At 40.4% G+C, this 21,100-nt stretch overlaps 1 protein-coding gene across 4 annotated transcripts in view; it reads right to left on the bottom strand.

Moving 5' to 3' along the window:
* Positions 1-21,100, bottom strand: part of DNAI1 (dynein axonemal intermediate chain 1) — a 142,086-nt gene that overhangs the window by 112,023 nt on the left and 8,963 nt on the right. For all 4 annotated transcript variants that reach the window (XM_027665390.1, XM_027665388.1, XM_027665389.1 and 1 more), the window contains exons 2-9: positions 17,712-17,774; positions 15,769-15,861; positions 14,783-14,863; positions 12,786-12,912; positions 12,342-12,421; positions 11,391-11,579; positions 9,576-9,635; positions 7,084-7,221 (exon numbers count right to left, since the gene is read on the bottom strand). In XM_027665390.1, coding sequence (XP_027521191.1) covers positions 7,084-7,221; positions 9,576-9,635; positions 11,391-11,579; positions 12,342-12,421; positions 12,786-12,912; positions 14,783-14,863; positions 15,769-15,861; positions 17,712-17,774 — 831 coding nt within the window. The remainder of the gene's footprint in view (positions 1-7,083; positions 7,222-9,575; positions 9,636-11,390; positions 11,580-12,341; positions 12,422-12,785; positions 12,913-14,782; positions 14,864-15,768; positions 15,862-17,711; positions 17,775-21,100) is intronic.

Here is a 21,100-nt window from a genome sequence, read left to right as displayed (position 1 = left end):
ATATATATATATATATATATATATATATATATATATATATATATATAATTTTGGTTTTGTTCCCTTTCCCTTCCCCCTTCCCCTTCCCTTGTGAAATTGTACATATTTTAAATTGTATATATATTTCAATTGTAACATAAGTGTAAATATATTTATATATATCACTTTAGCTGTCTCTCTCATTTCGGGTTTTCTTAGTTGGTTGTTTTTCTCCCTCTTCTCCCTGAGGTTTGGGGGGGGGACACTTCTGGTGGTAAGGTTTCGAGATTTGGCAGGGAGCCAGCTTCAAACCATATCAGTAACCTTAATTGATAGAGGCTAAATGTTGAAAAGGTTACAATACAATTTAGAAAAAGAGAAGTGCAACAAACAATTTTCTCTCCAACTCTGTAAAGCTATAGAGAACAGGTCCCCTGGAGTCCTGCTGGTTCATCATGTTTATTTGCTTCCATTAACCAGTGATGCAGGACAACATTTCTCTTCTGTTTGAACAAGCACCTGCTACTGCAAGGGGCTGGGGAAGAAGGGTAGTGCTATACCGCGCAGACGTGAGCAGGATTGTGGTTCTCGGGCTCTTACACATCCAAGGAAACTTGCACTGCAGGCATTCTGACTTTCCAACCTGAGACAACATTCTGGACTGAAGACCATAAGATAAAGTTTACTCAAAGATGAATGCTGGATCCTGCCTCATCTATGACGACACTAAGCCATGTGGTGTGGTCAACACATGGGAGGGACTTGGACAGGCTTGAGAAGTGGGTCTGCGAGAACCCCATGAAGTTAAACAAGGCCAAGTGCAAGGTCCTGCACCTGAGCTGGGGGAATCTCAAACATGGATACAGGCTGGATGATGAATGGATTGAGAGCAGCTCTGAGTAGAAGGATTTGAGGGTAACGATGGATGAAAATCTGAATATGATGTGGCCATGTGCACTCCCAGCCCAGAAAGCCAATCCTGTCCTGTGCTGCATCCAAGGCAGCGTGGGCAGCAGGGCAAAGGAGGGGATTCTGCCCTGCTGCTCTTCTGGTGAGACCCCACCTGGAGCACTGCATCCAGTTCTGGGGTCCCAGTGCAGGAAGGACATGGACCTGCTGGAGTGAGTCCAGCAGAGTCCATGAAGACAATCAGAGGGCTGGAGTACCTCTCCCATGGAGAAAGGCTGAGAGAATTAGGGATGTTCAGCCTGGAGAAGAGAAGGCTTTAGGGAGACCTTATGGCACCTCCCAGTACCAAAAGGGGGCCTACAGGAAATACATGGTGGGACTCTTTATCAGGTCTAGAGATAGATGAGGAACACCTGTTTTAAACTGAAAGAGAGTAGGTTTAGATTAAATATTAGGAAGAAATTCTTTACTGTGAGGGTGGTGAGACACTGGCACAGGTTGTGGGCATCCCTGTCCTGGAAGTGTTCAAGGTCAGGTTGGATGAGGCTCTGAGCAACCTGGTCTAGTGGAAGGTGTCCCTGCCTATGGCAGGGGAGTTGTAATATTCTATGAATCTATGATAACATGATTCCATGATAACTATGATTCCATAGTTTTGGGGGTTTTCTTGGTCAGTGGAAAGTAGGCTTTAAATTGAGAAAAAAAAAGAAGAAGAAAAACTCAGTAAATGCAGAAACAATGTATTATTCAATTGTTTGGGTTTTTTTTCTGCAATGCAGGAAACTTTCCAGATGAATCAAAAAAGCTTTAAGTCAGCTTTTCTGTTAGGTAGCTGTGTTGTTAGCAATACAGCCATGACTAACTACATTTTTGGCATTAAACTGGATCGGTGTAAGTCATTTTGTCATTGTATCCTGTCCTATTTCAGGTTTTATTTATTCTGTATGCTACTGAAATAAATCTTCAGAGGAAGTGCTAGGCTTAATTTATCTTTTTTTTTTTTTTAATTTCTGTTTGAAACTCACTTTTCTGCTTAAGGCCATTTCTGGGCCAGCTAATCAAATGCAATGAGAGCTCACAGGATAATAAATTTGTTTTGTTTATTTCTGTTTGTAAGTTATTTTTAGAACAGCAATAATGTTAATTGAACCATATGTAAGATGGATAATGGGCTAATAATTTGAAAAGCAATGTCTTGGTCTTGCTCTGCAATTCTTTAACACTAATGTCTTCATATTTGCCTCTCAGCAGCTGGCCAGTTGCAATGTGTAACTCCTGCAACCTGAAGCACAAGAAAAAGCTTCTGCTGGTGTGTAACTGCATATCCAGAAGACAAACCCTACCCTAAAATCACTGTAGTAACTACTCATACCTCTAGCAATACACATACTGCGATTAGAGGAGCCCCTGGCTTGCAAAGAAAGAAGCACAGTACAGGGCTGTTGTCATCTGTTGCCCAGCCAACACCTCCATGCACTGCAAACACCCACTGTAAATCCCAAATAAAGCTCCCCAGGTTGAATTGTGTCAGCTAGTTATTAATTTCCAAAACTGTACTTATCTGATCATTTTCACTCCTCGCTTTTAATTCTGATACACTATTAACAGCAAATCGAAGACAAGGGAGTCAGTAATAACTCATCCAGTCCTACAGATGACCAGGAACAAGTGAAGAATAATGTGAAAGTAATTGCATTCTAATTTCAACTGTTATGTAAAAAATACTAGTGGTTTCCAAGGGCTGCCAAATGATAACTCTGACCCTCTGGGCTGCCTCACCATGCATATCTCAGAAAGGGGTCATGCTACAGTGAGATAGACAAGTCAGACAGGACCCCACATGATTCAGAAATGCACATTCCTCTGTTAAATATAAATTTTGTTTGGACTTCTTAGGACAATGATCAATCACTTCTGTTCCAGAGGAGATTAGAGATCATTCCAGCACAGTAAGTTCCAGCTTTAACATATTCCTTACTGGTTCACATCCATCTATATTTCTGTTGACACTATCCTCTGCCTTGGTAATTCTCCCTCTCTGTTATCTAACTCAGATTCCTTCTCCACCTTTGCATTAACAGATAAATATGCTAAGATTTTTTAGTATCATGTATTTAAGCTTTCCATTTCTTATAGTCTTTTCTGTATCTGTGCAGGTTTGCAATCTATCATCTTTGAAAAGGGTAATTAAAATCACATATCCCTGTACTATTCCTGAAAATGTATCACCCCTTACCTAGCATAAACAGCTTCTCTGCTATCCATCACAGAGTATATTCCAGCAATATACTTGTCTCTCGTAGCCACATCACAACTCTCCAACCAACACACTCATGTTTCTCCCTATCATTACAATCTGTAAGCCCTCACCTTACCAAAGACTGTTTTGATACTTTAAAATGCAGTCTCCCTCTCCATCAGTCCCTCCCAATTTGTACTAATAACAACTTTTCTGGTATGTCTAACAATTGCCTGACCGCACCATATCAATAGCTTTGCAGAATTGCAGATAGATTACCAGTACTCTACTTTCCTCATTAAGGGAAGACACAATTTGCCTTTCATCAAAGAAAGAGGTGAGATTATTTGGACACAGCCTACCTTTGGTAAACATGTGGTATTTTACTTCATTTCATGTATACTCCCAGTTCTGTATTCTTTTCCTGCCTATTAATTCTCTTGCCTCATGTACTGTTAGAGGTCAAATTAATGGAATCATTTTTACCCCTCTTATATACAACATGTCTTTGTGATACTCTAGTTACATAGCTCCAACCCTCTTTGCACAGATTCATTAAAAAACCTTACTATTAGACTTGTGATTTCATGCCTTGCCAGCTCAGGGTCAGAGGAGCAAGCCTGCATCAACTGCATGAAGGTCTTTGCATTTTGTTTCTACCTCAGATACTGTAATTTCCAACTTCATGCAACAACATGAGGAGGGTTGTACTGGATCAGACCCAGCATATCTCTGGGTCAGGATTGTAGAATCATAGAATCATTTAGATCGGAAAAGACCTTTAAGATCATCAAGTATCCTCCCCTACGGCCTCTTATCATAGCAACAGCTTCCATCAGACATCCACCATAAGCAGATGGCTTAGGAACAGTAAGAACAGGACAATATTTCTGCCTAGTTATCTTTGCTTCCAGATATTTTCAGCTCAGAAAATTTCATATAGTTCCTCTTTGATATTCTGTGTTCTCCATGTTCAGTGTACTGCCTTTACTGAAAACTGAGGAAAAGTTTCAAATGCTGCATCACTGCCCTCAGATGTAGCACACCCTTTCTTCCCTAGATCCAGGCACACTGAGAGATTTCGAAGAGTCCTTCATCACAATCTCCAGTCAAATACTTTCTGTTATTCCAACTTTTATTCACTCATATCTTCTTTATATCATTCTCATCCTTTTTTCTGCTGGTATCCTTGGTTACCTCCATTCCTTTTCCTGTTGGCTGCCTCTCTCTTCTGTTTTGCAAAACCATGATCTTCCAGCTTCTCTATGATGCATAGCTTCATTCCACTTCTTTTCCCCTAGTGAGAAGCTTCTGCTTAACTGTCAAGGCTTCCCTCCTCTCCCCTCCCCTCCCCTCCCTCTCCTCCTCTCTTTTGCTTTTGACCATGTTCTTTCACAGATCACATCTTTCCTCTCCCAGTCATGTGTTCTCTTGACCTATTACTCAGTACCAGAACCGTTTTCTCTCTCTTTTGATCCGTTACCTTTTCAAATCTTCATCTAACCGCTACATCATTTCCAGCTGTGGCTCTAGTTCTTGGATCTTCTCTTTCATGGCCTCCTACTATAGCAAAAGATTCCATCAGGCATCCATCTGTGGTAAGAACCACTCATTTTCTCTTCTTCTTTCCTTTGGGTTGAATTTGTTGCTAACTCAGTAGATTTCACAGTAACTTTTGATTCTTGCCATTGCATCCTTGATCCAGATCAGCCACAACTCCTGTCTGATGTTCCACAGTTCCCTTCAGCAATGATCAAACACAGTTTATCCTCAGAAAGTGTTCAGCTGGGAAAGCTCTGTTTCAATAGGTATGGTGCAAGGTATGTAACCTGTGAGTTAGGAGTTCCACAAAACCCATTTCTCCACCTGTGACTTGAGATCAGAAATACAGATTCTGATGCCATCAACCTTTAATTTGCATAGACCTATACATGAACAGACACAACAACTGTTGTAAGTCTGATTTGAGCCTTGGAATACTTGGGGTTGCATTTTCCCAGTTAATTAGTGGAAAATTTAGCGGGTCTTTCATGCACCTAAAGTTGACCCACCAGCCTCACAGAGGACCTCAGTCTGGGACACTGGCTCTGCATAATGAAGCTTTCCTTTCATTTGACTTTCTGTCTTTCCTGCAAGCCCTCTGCAAAGTGTTAAGAGTGAAAAGCAAAGCACTAAAGGAACAAATCATGAATTACTGGATTCTTATATCCCACTGTCATCAGTGGAGTGTGCAGCAGGTTTTTTACAGTATGGTTTCACTGGTAGAATATTTACTTTATTTTCATCATCAGTTTTTAGCAGTCCACCCTTTAAGCCTATAATTGTAGTGTTGACTTCAGGCTTAATTCTCCAAAACATACTCAGGTGAAAGGTTTACTAGCTTTTGAAAGGACTTTGAATTTCCATGGCACAATTCACAGGAAGAAACCTATCAGAACATGGTCTGTTTATACTGTAAGGTTTATGCTGGCACAGTGCTGTGGGGTGTCTAAGACAGCCAAATCCTCTGCAGTTGTATCAGCCATATGGTATGAAAGGGATAAAGCCTGTTTCAGAAATCAGCTCTCATTACATGGAGATATATATAGATAGATATATATATATATAGAGAGAGAGAGACTACATATATTGATATATCTACACCTATTTCAGGGGCAAATTAAGAACTAACTGCCATGATTCTGTATTACAGTTCTCAGTGTACTTTGCTCCACTCATCATAGAAATTATTTCAGTTTTCCTTCCAAATGGTTTAACTTAGACTGGAGAGAAAAGAACCACCCACAATTCTGTACAGATCAGACTCTGTTAAACCCTAACAGAAACTTCCTGAATCCCTTGAAAACATTCTGGAGCATGAAGAAAATCTTGCAGGGTTGCCATAGTGTATCCTCAGTGCTTAAAGTGGGATGATATTTTTAAGATGGGGATACTGTCACTTGAGTGGAATGAATTGTGTCATGCCCACAAGGCACTCCCAGGCTACTCCTGTTTGCTCCAGAGGAGCCTGGATTAGGAGGCAGTATCACCCTCACAGCAAGGTTACAGCATCAGCTTGGAGTATGGCAGGCATTAAGATACCTGCTAGTCTGAGAAATCAGGCTGAGGGAGGTTCTCCAGTCCAGCAGCCCTTGCATTCACTGTGCTACTTCACAGGACTTGGAGTGACTGACCTTCTCTTGGGGTGGTCACATCACCCTACCTGAGGTAACAGGGTGGTGTGTAATTACTGACCATGGCATAGAACCCAAAGCACTTCTGTCACTTTCCAATTAAATGAATAAATGAGACATCAAAAATCCCCCCCCAAATTTTGTCAAGTCTCACGGAATCATTATTCAATTTTAAGTATTTAGTCTTCTATTTCGATTAACTATCATTAGCTTTTATGTAAATTATACATTATATATCATTTATGTATCTACAATCAGAAAATGTATAAATTGTAATTCTATAAAATTATAATTAAAATTAAGAAATAGTGAAAAGCAGTTTACTACAGTACAGTATTTTGAAATAGTCCTAAATTTCTCTGCCTTCTAGTTGAAACATTTTATGTAAAACCAGTGCCTCCCTTGCAATGGAAAAGTCACACACTATATCTACTTATTTTGTTCTTTTATCCCTCACATAATAATAAAAAATGAGACACAAACATACTGCACAAAAGAAAGCAATATAGCTCACTTGGAAATCGGGTTTGAAAGTAAGATCACACAAAATTGAAATCCTGCTTTATACTGCAAAACATAAATCCTGTTTTGCTGTATAAAACAGGATTTTTTTGTAGAAAATACAATTCCTAGCAAAAAGTAATATTTGCATTTCTTAAGGTTGTTACTTGCCAGCTGAGACAACTGGCTACACTGCCAGCATGACTTGCTTTCCCCTGACTTGCACTGCGGACGTAGCCAGCACCACTTCAAGCAGCCTTCTTCCAGCATTATGAAACATACCTGTACCTCCACATGGGATAACTTTCTTAAACCTCTCTTCTCTTCTTCTTTCTTTACTGCCTGAGGTTTTGATTTTTCTTTCTCTTTTGCCTTTTCCATTCTCTGAAGTTCCTCCACATAGGCATCATAGATGTCCCACTGAGAGACAGACAGAGGCAGGATTTATCACAACCTGATCAATACTCCTGAGAGCAGTCATCTACACCATCCCAAAAATATGTAGTCATCACCACAGTAACACTGCTGCTGGAATTAGCTGAACATCTGCCTTTTTGTACAAAAAGTGAAGGGTTGAAGTCCAGGCTTTTTAAAGCACAATGGGGTATGTGTTATGTTTTAAGAACACTTTATTGCATTTTTAATAATTTCCTTTCTCCAATACTCTATTTACTGCTTTGACTGTGTATCTATTTTGTAGGACTTTGTGTTTGGCTAATTTACCAGTGTTTAATAGGAAACAAGCATTAAACATCTGATTTATGACATTTCTCATGTGGTGTTGGAAAATTAAATTGTAGCTGCTTAACACAATTTAAATCTTGGATTCCAACTCTGCAGCATATGATGCAAACCAAGAGCAGTTTTACATCTTCTGCTGAGCCACATGCCACAAATGTCTTACTTGAGCAGATTTCAAAAGTAATTTTTCTACTTAAGAATTATTCATTATTATTGAAGTGCTAGTACCCTATCTGAAGCAGGTTTATTACTTTCAGGACAAAAACAAAAGGCAATCTGACACATCAGTTGGGAGAGGGAGTATGATTCAAACAGATAATACAGACTAGAACATTGGAATAAAGAAAAGTAGCAGAAACCTTTAGTAAAAAAACTTCATTGTGTTGTAAATTTGCAGGTAGAAATTAAATGGAAAGATGTTCCACATATCAAGGAAAGGACAAAGATGCAACAAGTATGAGAAGGAGTAGAAGAGAAAAGTTTGGGATAGGAAAATGTGAGAAGAAAGAACATGAAGGAAAAAGAACCGGGGGGGAGGGGAAAAGAGTTTATGTAAATATATTATTTTAGATCAACTGAAAATTTCAGTTGAATAAAAAGAAAGAAATGGAAAACTTTTTCTCTCAGCTTTCAAACATTTCATGCAAAATCTTAGCCACAGCCTGATTATCTGTAGATCTCTGTTCCAAGTCTCAGGTCATCTTACTGCCAGAAAAAAATGGAAGAAAACTCCAGCTGGAGGGAGGGAAGATCTCAGGCCAAGTACTCTGTGATTTCAGGTTCAGGAACAGACTGGGTCACATCTATCAACCTGACAGAGACACCTTCACTCCCCTTCCTATCACTTTCCTATAACAACATTTAAGTTGCTGCCACTGCTTTATAGTTTCTCCTTGGGTGTTCCTGTGATACACTGGTAACAAAACAATATTTTCAACACCAGTCTGATACACTGGTTTGAAACAATATTCCTATCAGTGACAAACACAAATACATTTTGCAAATATCTGGGAATTGACCAGCAGAATTGGTTGGATTCCCTCTCCAGTGAATGCTGTAGCATATTTCATGTGTAAAATTCCATCCAAAATATTTTCTTTTACATTATTTTAAGGGATGGAGGAAATCTGTACAGTTTTTCATCATTAATATATAGGAACATTCCCACTACAATAAAACAGAGCTAAGTTTCTTGCAATAGGTTGATCTTCCATGTTTATTTTGCTGTAGTTCTGATTGTGTTCATCTTCAGGCTTGAGAAACCTGCTTTTGTATACAGGTAAACTTAGAAAAAGTAAAAACCTAAGCGCTACATATGTCAAATTCTTAAAAATACTCCCAAAAACTCCATGAACTTTCATAAATTTCCAGTTGTACAAAATCTTCAGAGGTCTCCACTCTCTAAACAATGTGTTCAAAGTGGAGCTAGCATGCAGACATGTCCTAAATGCTTTTTCATTGCTTCGTTCCTGTAATTTGAGACCCCATCAAGCCTGCATCGAGTGGCTTCAGGTGATGGAGGTGTCCAGCAGCTGACTAGGTATTGAATGCTGAACCCTAGATCCTCCTAAATAACCAGCTTGCTCACCACACAGTGATGGAAGATCTTCAGCAACAGGACAGTTCCCACTCCAAAGGGAGCTGTGTCCCTAGAGGAGCCAGTGCCCTGCAAGCTGCAGCCCACTTCTTGCTGAGTCCAAAACCATTCTCACGCTGTGATTTCCCCATTTCCACTCATTTAAGAGTCTCTAAAGCAGACTGCTCAGGGTGCCTGGCAAAAAATGAACCAATTAAAAGCAGCTAAACTGAGACACTTAACCTTAGAAATAAAAACTGTGAGCAAGTTCACCCATTAGGCAGAAAATGGGTGTCCTCAGATACAAACCAGAGACCAAAGCCCATGCATGGGAATTCATTCCACTGCAAGAAATGCAAACACAATAATTTGTTTTTAACTTTCTCATATCTCAGTTTCCTAAATATACTCTAAAAAACTTTAAAGGTAAAGAGTATGTATATTTATATGTATATACCTGGCGAATAGTGGTTGAGAAATTTAGAGAAGGTATAGGCTCCGTCTGACATCCTTTTTCCTAAAAAAAAAGAAAAGCAAAAGGAAGAGTAATCTTGGCATTGAAACCCTCTGCAGTGACACAGTCCAGTTGTGGAAACAGTCTGCATGATTAATTTGACAGACAAAGGACTCCTAGAACACTGCACAACACTCCTGGTGATCATGCAACAACAAACAGATTTTCTTTTGGACCAAAAGAAGGTTCTCGAGACCTCCTGATTTTTTCCCCACATACCTAAATATTCAATTTCAGTATTTAATTTTGAAGGAGTTCAAATGGTTTGTTTTATGTCTACCATTTGAAAAATTCTGACATTAATTACAGTATCAGTTATAACTTCCTACCACATTTGAAAAGTTTTGTCCTATATTTTAAACAGCCAGTTGGATAGAACAGACAAACAAAGGAGTTGAACCGAATGAAACTTATAAACAATTCATCTGATGCTACTGATATAGGACTTTTATCATCCTTACATGAACATTCTGAAACGAATTAATACAATTCTGTAAAACTTTCATTTAATGGAACAGCATCTTCTTTCGAAAAATTGTTGTGTCAGAACATTTTTAAGAAGCTGCCTGTAGCACTTCACTGACCTCTGAAACAAAGAAGTCTCAGAGGTGGAAACTGTACATCCTGTACAGCACACAGCAGTACTTCACAGCTATTTAAGGTCTATTTTCTGCTTTCAGAGGCAGAATCACACAGAGGCACACAAGCCTCTTCCAATAAAATCAATGGGAAGAGAGTATGCAGACTGGGAACATAAAATAATTAATTCCATGGCCTCCACTGGGATTTTTGAAAGATGCAGAAATCTTAGCTCAAACTCCATAGTAAGCACCCCACTGTGAGATAAACTCTCTCGAGATCCTCTGTCTCTACCGGTGGGCAGAGAGGGTATTCCTTCTAGGAGATGGTAGCTCCAGCAGCACAGTTACTCTTATTTCCCTCCAAGTCTATCAGATGTAAAGGTACCTGTAAAGGCTGTAAGAAGTCAGGCTGGCTCTCTGGGGAAGCTGCATATACTCTGATTGTAGGGTAGTAAGGAAAGCAAGAGAATTGTCTCTCTGAAACTTCTATCTCTAATGTAGAAACCTCCTTTTTGAGCACTCACCTGGGGGCCAACATCACCGGGATTGCTCAATCAGGAGGTTGCATGACAACACACTCAAAGGGAATGGCTGTGGGCTCAGCAAAAAGCTTAGGGAAGGAATATAAGGGTTTGAGTCTGTAGTGATTGGAAACTGCATGCACAGAGTGGGAGGGAGATGTACCATGTAGCAGCAATAAAGATTTATCATACATGGGTTTGTTACTGCAATACCGATGCTTAATACAAGCACAAATACATTTGTCCTTTTAATATAAGGGCATTAATACCCCCGTTACACTAGTAAGAATTGAAGTAAGAGATCATAAAAGGGCTGAGTACCAAACAGGAAATGCTTTCATGCATTAGAAGTCCTCAGCTACTGTCCTAGCCATCGCTCCGTACTTTTTCAGATGAGAAAATAAACATGAAAAATACTATATCCAAGTAGAGGCTTAAGGATTTACAACAGCACCAAAACGTTCTGGTGTAGGCTGTCCAAGAGTCCATGAGGCAAGACATCTTCTGTCACCATTTTCCCCTTCCCAAATGTTTTACAACAGTAAAACACTGTACTTTTTTTCCTAATAGTATCTACAGAGATCACAGGATATGACACAAACACATGCCCTCCCAAAGCAAAGATCCTCCGAGTCGCTGAAGGAATGGCAGCATACCCGCAGAGGGTTGAAGGGCGTCGTTGAAGCTCTCTCAATGAAGTTGAACTGGTTTGGAAGCTTCTTCTCAGGTGCTTTTGGAGGAGGCTCTTCTGCCTCTGCTGCCTCGACTGCCTCTGTTGCCTCAGCTGCCTCAGCTACTTCCTCAGCTGCTTCCTCTTCTTCTCCTCCCTCTCCCTCTCCTGCAGCCTGCAAGAAAACACAGCAGTGACTCCACCTTGAAAGAAACAGAACCCCTTTCCTTCTTCTCAGACTGCTGGATTCAATATTTAAGACGTAAATTAGGAAACTTCCAGCAATCAGAGTGAGGAGATTCTGAAATGATATCTAAATGGGAATATAGAAATCCAGGAATTGAAGTTTCTTGAAAACAAAACCATGAAAGAGATAACATAGCACAACTGCCTTTGGTAAAATGGACTCAGGGGCCAAAAGATTCCATAAGAGTTCAGCTACCCTGTGTTTTCCTTTCTTTGCTAGACAGTGAGCTTCATCTAAAACTAGTCTGAATTTGATTCCAAGATCTGACACTGTGTAGATAAAAACAAGCTTCTCAAAGGCTACTCCTTTCCTATCAGCCAACTGTCTTTAAATCAGGTCACTGTTCATTTAATTTAGTTATGCGTGCTGCTTCCACCCCTACACATTTTGTTTTTCACCAGTAGACATATTGTCAGGAAGATTCCAGATCCCATCAATTTACACTGCATCTTGATATAACATCTAGATAAAGACAGATCAGATGTGATCCCCCAACACAACTTCTGCAACTGAAAAATGGCAGCAGGACTCCAGCTGTTTTCTGCAGGTTGTCACCTGCAGCAGAGACATCTCAGATATAAAAGAATCAATCACAGAAGCTTCTCAGCAAACCCATTTTATAATAGCACAGTTTCAAATCTAACACTAAAAAATAAAATGGACATGTCTCAGCTGACTGTGCAGAATTACCTCAGTATCTCCTGTCTGTTCTTCATCTTTAATCTCTGCCTGTTCAGATGTTTCAGCAGGAGTCTCAACAGGAGACTTTTCTGATGACAGAAAGGATAAGTGAATAAGCCCAGAATAATAGGACATATTCTACCATATTCTGCAGATCCTCTGTCTTCTGAAGCATTAATATACAGATGCATCCTTTTCTAATGCTGTCTCATTAGACAACACAGTAACAAATTCCCAATTTGGAGGGTGATTGTTTGCTCAAAGCCACAAAAGGTGACAATGTTATTACTAGAATGAAACTACAGTACTTCTGATTTTGATTCCCAACAACGATGCAAGCCAAACTAGGAGCTGTTTAACTCAATGGTAATGAATCATGATCATTCCATCATGTTGAGTAAGTGGAACCAATGCCTATCTGAAAATTATTGTGATTTCAGAAAACAAACCTACCTGCTTCAATGTTTGATCTGATACTCTGTCGTCTGCCTTCATCTGAATCTTTAGGTATCAGGTTTCCATTCAAAGAGAAGTGAATGGCTGTTTGATCCAGGTAGTCTACTAGCTTGTATTCTCGTTCCTACAAAAAGGAAAAACCCAGCAAAATCACAGAATCATAGAATGGTTTAGGTTGCAAGGGATCTTAAAGATCATCAGTTCCTACCTCCCTGCCATGGGCAGGGACACCTTCCATTAGACTAAGTTGCTCAAAGCCCCACTCAACCTGGCTTTGAACACTCCCAAGGTTGAGAAATCCACAATTTCTCTGGGCAACCTGTTCCAGTGCCTCACCATCTTCACAGTAAGAGTAAAGAACAGCTCAGTCTATACAATTTAGATTTTGAGCTGCACTGGAAAGCAATCAGAAGACACCACAAACCACAGATGCTTTAATAGTTTCTTCTTAAAAATACTGTTTACTGCACCAATCACAGCATAGCACCAAGCCCACTTCCATCATCGTGGAGGATTTGAAGATATGGATCATTGATCACCTGCCTATATACCATAAATATGGAAAACGTCAGCTCCAAATAGAAAAGAAGGTGACCTTATTTGCTTCCACAAGACTGATTTCCTTTCTCTGGTGAACTCATGCAATGGCTGGTCAAAAAAGTACAGTAGCACAGAAATGAAACAGACCCAGGAATATTTTACCTGATTGTCTGTTCCCTTAGGTGCTGGTTTTGCCAGGGATAATTTTCTTCACAGTAGCAACTACTGGGCTGTGATTTGGATTTGTGCTGGAAACAGTGTTGATAACACAGGGATGTTTTAGGTATTGCTGAGTGGTGCTTACACAGAGTCAAGACCTTTTCTGTTCAACACTCCAGCAGTGAGGAGGCTGGAGGGGCACGAGAGGTTGGGAGGGGACAGAGATGGGACAATCGACCCCAACTGACCACAGATATATTCCATATCTTATGGTGTCATGCTCAGCATATAAAGCTATGGGAAGAAGAAGGAAAGGGCGACATTTGGAATGATGATGTTTGTCTTCCCAAGTAACCATTAAGAGACACAGAGCCCTGTTTTCCTGGGGATTGCTGAACAGCTGCCTGCCCACGGAAATAGTGGATTAATTCCTTGTTTTGCACAGCTTTTGCTTTCCCTATTAAACTGTCATTATCTCAACCCACAAGTTTTCTCACTTTTACTCCTCTGATTCTCTCCCCGATCCCACCAGGAGAGAGTGAGTGAGTGGCTGTGTGGGGCCAGCTGGGATTAAATCACGACACCTGCCTTAAATTTGGGATAATCCAATGCTAGAGTTGGCGGAGCTGTCCCTGTGCCCTTCCTTTGAGGGCATGCAACCCTTCCAAGTGAGGAGTGGGAGGCAAAGCCATCATTCCACTCTTCCCATGCAAAGCCATCATTCTGCTCTTCCCATGCAGCTTCTCTGCAGCTGCTGGCTGTACACACAGGAGAAGGCTGCTCCAAGGGAATGCAGCATATGCCCTGCACACACAGCTGTGAAGGTGTGACTCTTAGATGTTTTCTGGCCAACTGATGCACCCTCCTCTGCTCACTCCTACTCATCATGAATAAAGATTGTCAGTGAGTTCAAAAAACACATTTCTGAGCTCTCCTATAATTCAAACAACTGAATCTTTATGTGTGGATAGATACTGAGGCATAACTGTCCTACAGACTGAAAAACCTCTAACCACCACAGAATGGGAAAAATTACCACCTGAGATTAGCTGCATTAATTACATCCACTGCCAGTTCTTTTTCTGTAATTGCAATATCCTACTTCTAAATAAATGCATCAATGCTTTTAGACTTTTACCCTCTGCAAAAACCCTCTGGGAACCATTGGCAGCAAATACGTAAAAAGATGAAGCTGCATTAACAGAAAATTTACCTGGTTATATATCAAAGGAAAACACAAAACCAATTAATTGCAAAAAATCTCATTTCAGTTTTACGGGTCATGCCACACTTACTTTAAAGCTGAATCTGACAATATTCTGGGGAGCTTGGGGATTATCAGCTGTCAAGGTGCGTGTAATTTCCTGTTTTAATTCCTTTGGAATGGAAAAAAATGGTATTGTAAATAAAACTTCACTATTAATACAACAAGCAGCAACAAAAATCACCATGTTTATGCTTAGTTCTATGATGTTCAGTTCACTGCAGATAGTCCATGTGCAGCTGATGCCTCCACGAGAACAATGCTTGGGGCCAGGCTGGCTCAGCGTGGAATCCAGAACAGTCATCCCACTTTCTGCAGTCTTTCAATGGGCTTTCTTGATGGTAATTCTTATCTAAGATATGGTAGCACCTAAAAAATGCTAGCTGCATTCTATGGAGCAAAACAGACAAGTTGTGTCTTCAAGCTTACACGGTTCAAAACTAAACAGTAAGCTCAGAGGCAGTGCTTTTAGGATTGACCACTATGAACAAAAAACACTACTGCTGGTAACTGTTTTTACTACCTGCATTGGAGGAAATGCATAAAACTTCCCTATAAGAGCTACTTGGAGGGCTCGGAGGGAGCAATGTTAGATTTTTATAAGGCAGTGGGAAGAGAGAAACAACTGCAGCTGGAAGAGTGACTGACTGCAATCCTACTGAACCCAGTTGGGAAAAAATGGCCGTAAAATTTTAGGACACTTCCCTGTATTGCACAGAGGCATCTGAAAAGCTCAGGGTTGGCTCTGGGATCCTTCTTAACTGAGTGATGCCCCAGCTCCATTCCCCTTTTGGATCAGCTCTAGGCAGTCACACTGTCTTAAGCCCAGAACTGTGTTTCAAAGCACATGCTCTCTGTTTTCCTGCTGAAAGCCATTTCAGTTTGTGCTGCAGACACTCTACTTCAGCAAGTATTGGAGTTTTACTCTTGCAGGATTTCCTCCAAAACCAATGGGTAGGCTTCAGCTTATGGAGCTTTGTACACATCTTATGTTGATACAGGTATTGTTTTACTCACAGTTTCAGTCAGCTCCAGTTGATCTGGGGATTTGACAAGAGCCCTTGCCAAGTCTCCAAGAGCATCTCCTGCTTCAGGGGAGGCATCTTCATCCTTGCACAGGAAAGAAAAGTTCATTAGTGCAACAAGACTGTGATTGTTTCTCTCCCTCCCAAAGCAGCACTTCTTCAGACATGGAGCAAGAAGATAAAAACAACATTCCCCCACCTATCCCCATTTTGAGCAGAGCAGAAAAACTCAAACAGCAGGACAAAATTTGAAGTTTTTTGAATGGCTACACTTGACAGCAAGAGTTCAGTAAGCTGGAAGACCTGCTTTCTGAAGATAGGTCCTGCCCTGTAATAAAACTGGAGTAACAACAGTGACAAAACTCAAGTAATTCCACTTCAACCTCAGTTTAAAACGTGGCAATTCTGTTTCTTTTGACCATATAATACCCAAAAGATCCATACTTAAAAGGTCTCAAAAGCACAAGTCAAGGACCTGCAATTACTCCTGATGTGTTATCCTATAAGCTATTCTTAGAAAAAAGTTCAAAATACAAAGCTGCAGGGATGTGGCTCCCGGAGGAATGTTAACGAATTTCTTGTAAAGGCCAATGGATTTGCATTCTCCCAAAACAGACTGCTGACCTCCTTGGGCTAGCCTTGGGTTGATGGCATGATATGATACCATTAAAGGAAAAATGAATCACTGCAGGAATGAATTTCAATTAATAGTCCTTACAGAAAAACTGTCAGAACACAAAGCTGCTGATTAAAGTGCTTAACTGCTCCAGGCAAAATTTCTCCCTCCACTCAAACCATGTAATGAGTTGATTTAAAATAAATCAATCATTCTTTTAAATACAGTTCTCTCAGGCCTCAACTTCATAGCCATAAGGCTAAATTTTCTGGCCATACAGAGCTGTGGGTGAGTCCAAGGCACAAGTGGAGTCTGGTTGCAGGTACAGAAACCGGACTCAGCAAAGCTTTGCTATCTGCAGAGCACTATGATGGTAAAAAGCACAGAGCTCTGACAAAATGTGCAGTGGCTGAAAGTAAGAGAGAATTCTGTATATGCCAGGCGTCCAGGGGAAGTAACAGGCTGCAGTGTTACTCTTTTTCCCCAAGGGAGTTGAAATGAGCAAGCTGTAGGGAAGGTCAGGCGCTCTGATACAAAACAGAAAATGACGGCAGAACAATTGTTTGTGATTTAATGCTTCCCACGTGAACACCTGCTTGCAGGACATTCATCACACACAATTTAATGCCAGTTAGTTCAGTGGCTGTTTTCCCTAGTGAATCAGATAAAAAGTATTGTGGGCTTAACATTTTTATATATGATTTTCATTTAAAAAGTAAATTACTTCTCCTTTGTAAAGGGTCAAAAGAGGAACATTTAGCAAGACTGGGATTTGTCCCAAGAAAGTGAAAAGTTGTTTATCAATATGCTTGTTTAAAGGCATGTAGACTCTCTCTCCCATCCATGACAATGGAGCTAAATAAGAGAAAGGTAGATTAAATCAGGGTATTCTAAGCATTTATTTGCCCAAGAGTAAAGACATTATCATGAGGCTTTCAGTCAAAAAAGTTAATGCTATTTTCTCTAATGCTTGTATTGCTACTTTAAGTGAATATGGACTGTATTTTGAATTTTCTAAACTGAGCAGGCAGTTTTCTCACTGCCTGAGTCAGTTTATATTTTGGAATTTACACCCCAAACATGTTGCTTTAATATTTTCATATTGCATTTTCCTTGAATTGTGCCTTTGTTTTAGCCAACATTTTCATTATAACTCGCTAGCGTAATTTGCTGCTCAGTGGAAAGCCAGAGCAACCCCTTACTGCTAAGTCAATTGGTATTTTACCAATTCCATAAAAAAAGCCATTGTTGAGACTGAATCTATTTTGCACCTCAAGCTAAAGAAGGAAAAAACATTTTTTAAGACTCGTGGATCTTACCCGTTTTTTAGATCCAGCTTTACCAGCCTTTGATGGCTTTCCTCTTGAAGGTCCACTTACACCCTGAAGTGAGAAGATATCCAATGTAAACTTTCAAAGCATCTTTTTTCTTAATTTAACCAAAGCAGAATAAAAGTTTGACGTCCTTATTAATGTTTGCTCCAGTGGTATGTTTTAAAGGCTGAATATACCAGCATTCTGTCTATAAATTGTCTGAATGAAAGACAGTCGCTTTCATAACACAAGACAGCAGTTCATCAGCATGAATAAATGTCAGGCTCTATCCTAGTTACTGCCTGTCTGTGATACACCCAGATGTCCCACACACGGAGTTCTAGTGCCTTGCTCAAACACACTAAAAGGCTGCTCTTGTCCCAAGTGTTTGCATGGCACATTCAGCCTGAAGGCAGCAGAACCACATCCACAAAGCCATGAGTGCTCAAAAAACATGGAAAACACTGGTGGACAGCTGGGAAATTAACCACTGCCAACCTCCCTGCACACACCAAAGCACAGAAAATCTGTTATGACAGGCTTTAAGGAAAACAATTATATAGCTGTTTACAGGGAGCCTTATAGAAGGAGACTACCCAGAGATTAAGAAATAACAGAAGGGCACCAGCAAAAGCTATGTGAAAATTTAACAGAAAGTGGGAGAGGAAATGAAGAGGATCCTTTTCAGGAGATGCTGAGGGACAGACAGGGCCAAGAATCCAGAAGGTAAAAAGAGAGAGAGAGAGAGAGATGATATATTAAACAAAGGAGACAATATTAGAAACCTTGGCAAAAACAGTTTCAGGATGTATCTCAAATAACATTTGATGGTATGGATGAGAAAAGCAGAGGAGTAACTCAGAAGAAAGTGTTTGACTTTGTGACAGGAAAGAAGGGGATACTAGAGGACAGGGTAGCAAAATGAAGGGGTGGGAGAGTAAGCTCCCGTGGGCTGATTGATTTTCTTTGGAAGAACATCAGAGTGTGCCTTTCAGCTCAGATCAAAGGTCCACCTAGCCAAGGATCTCTCACCAACAGGATTCAAAAGGAGACATCTATTCTCTCCAGGATGGCCTCTCAGCTTGCCACAGGGATTTGAACTGAAATGCTACCCTTTTTACTTCATATCAGTGAACCTTTTTCCCCACAAATTTATTCAGTCATTTTGGAATCCATGCACATTTTTAGCACTCACAACTTTCACAGCAAGGACTCCCATGGTACCACTACATGGTACTGAAAAGAACAGCTGCTTGCTTTTTTAAGTATGTCTGTCACTTGCTGCTCTCACCTGGTTTTCCTAGTTCTTCTTCTGGAAAGCCCAGCTTTATCATAACATCTATTCTTCATCCTCTTTTCCGTGTGTCTTATGAACACTTTCAGGAGCATAAATCTCTACAGAGATTCCCACACTCCCCTCATGATTCCCCTGCATTATGAAATTGAATATTCACTTCCACCACCTACTTCCTATGTATTAAACAGTTAAGCAGCCATAATGACTTCGACCCAGTATCCCCATGCGTTGTTTCCCAAGCCCCACTACTTGCTAAGATCTGACAACAATAATTCAGAAAAGAAATATTTTCAGAGGAAAACAAACTGCAGCAAAGATGTGAAGCTGTGTCTCTAAGTGTTAATTCTCTTTGTACAAGCTAAGAAACATAAAACTGCTGTTACCAACAAGGCATCAGGGATTATTTTTATTCGAGCAGATACATACGAAAAGCAATGAAAAATGAGCAGACTAACACATTTGTATGCTTAAAAAATGTGCCTCATTTTGAAATACAAATTGTTATGACACAGGTGGAGAAAATAAAGATATAACATTTCCTTTATAGTCCCACAGAGGGCTCGTAGTGGAGCAGAGAGTCTAAGAGCTCCCATGTCACAACCACTACTGAGACCAGTGGATCGTGCAGCTGTCCTGTCTCCCCTATGTGACTGTCTGGCAATGGGCAACAGAGCATCCTATGTGACAAGGACCATGCCACATGTGAATTAGATGTTACTTAAACAGATTTGCAGAGCAGAATTTTATTCAGATCCAAATCAAAATCAAACTCTTAATTTTAAACATGAAACAAAGCCTTCTCACTATTAGCCTCTGTAAATGAGTCTATAAAAGCATCTATCCAGCAGCAAAGGCATTGACAAGGAAAGCTGAAGGTTATTGGTTTTGGCAGTTGAACAGATTTCAATTAACATAATCCAAGAAGCCACCTGTGAATAAATATCTGCAACTGTATTAAAATCCAAAAGTGACACCAAAGAAAAGCTACAGTTACAAGTGCACTTGAAGAAAGCAGCACAAACCCTGCCCTGCTTCCCACACCATAAAGGGTTTGTAGGGTAGAGCATGAACAATTTTTCTCATCAACCAGGCACATACGGCTAATTGGCTCTATTTCCTTTGTCTTTGTACAGTACTATCAGATTTTATGACTGTAACTTAATGATATATAATCAGAGAATCACAGATTATGCTGAGTTGGAAGGGACCCACAAGGATCATCAAATCCAACCCTTTGCCCTGCACAGGACCACCCCCAAGAGTCACACCTTGTGCCTTAGAGTATCATCCAAACGCTTCTTGAACTCTGTCAGGCTTGGTACTGTGACCGCTACCAGAGGAGCCTGTTCCAATGCCCATCTACCCTCTGGGTGAAGAACCTTTTTCTAATATCCAACCTAAACCTGCCCTGACATAACTTCAGGCCATTCCCTCAGGTCCTGTCACTGGTCACCACAGAGAAGAGATCAGTGCCTGCCCCTCTTCTCCCTTTTGAGAAAGAACATGTCTGGTACAACAGGGAGACCCTGACGAGCCCCAGGATATGGCACAGAGGAATACAGGGAGGGGATGTTAAGAGATGGGGCACATACCTGACATTAGAGATCCCACTGCTGTAATAAGCATCTCACCACTGGCTAGTTAGAGAAATGCAGATCGGTAGACAGGGGGACTGAACAAAACTGGGTTTAGGGGTAGCAAAGAAAACAAAAAAATAGTATCTAGAATGCTTAAAACCCATCATATTCAGTAACATCAGGTGTAATGTGGAATACCAGATCAATGAAGAAAGGGAAACGTGTGAAAATATATTAGCTAACATAAAGGAAACTCCAAGTGAGTGAAGAAGAAGCCATCATCATGACATTTTATCCTACCCAGTGAAGGACCCAGATGCTGACTACTTGCTATAATATGCCCACCGCCACCACTGCCACCAGCAAAACAAAACCATCAACTTTAGAATACAAAGGACCTGAAGAAGGGGGATCAAACTACCAGAAAACAGGTGGAAACTGAGAAACCTGCACATAACAGCTTTAACTGCATTCTCATTATCAATTTTTTTTTTTTTTTACAGAAGTACTTATTATTTTCT

Source organism: Corapipo altera, unplaced genomic scaffold (assembly GCF_003945725.1).
Source record: "Corapipo altera isolate COAL_440 unplaced genomic scaffold, ASM394572v1 61045, whole genome shotgun sequence".
NCBI classification, from domain to species: domain Eukaryota; kingdom Metazoa; phylum Chordata; class Aves; order Passeriformes; family Pipridae; genus Corapipo; species Corapipo altera.
This window is presented reverse-complemented; position numbering and strand designations above follow the sequence as displayed.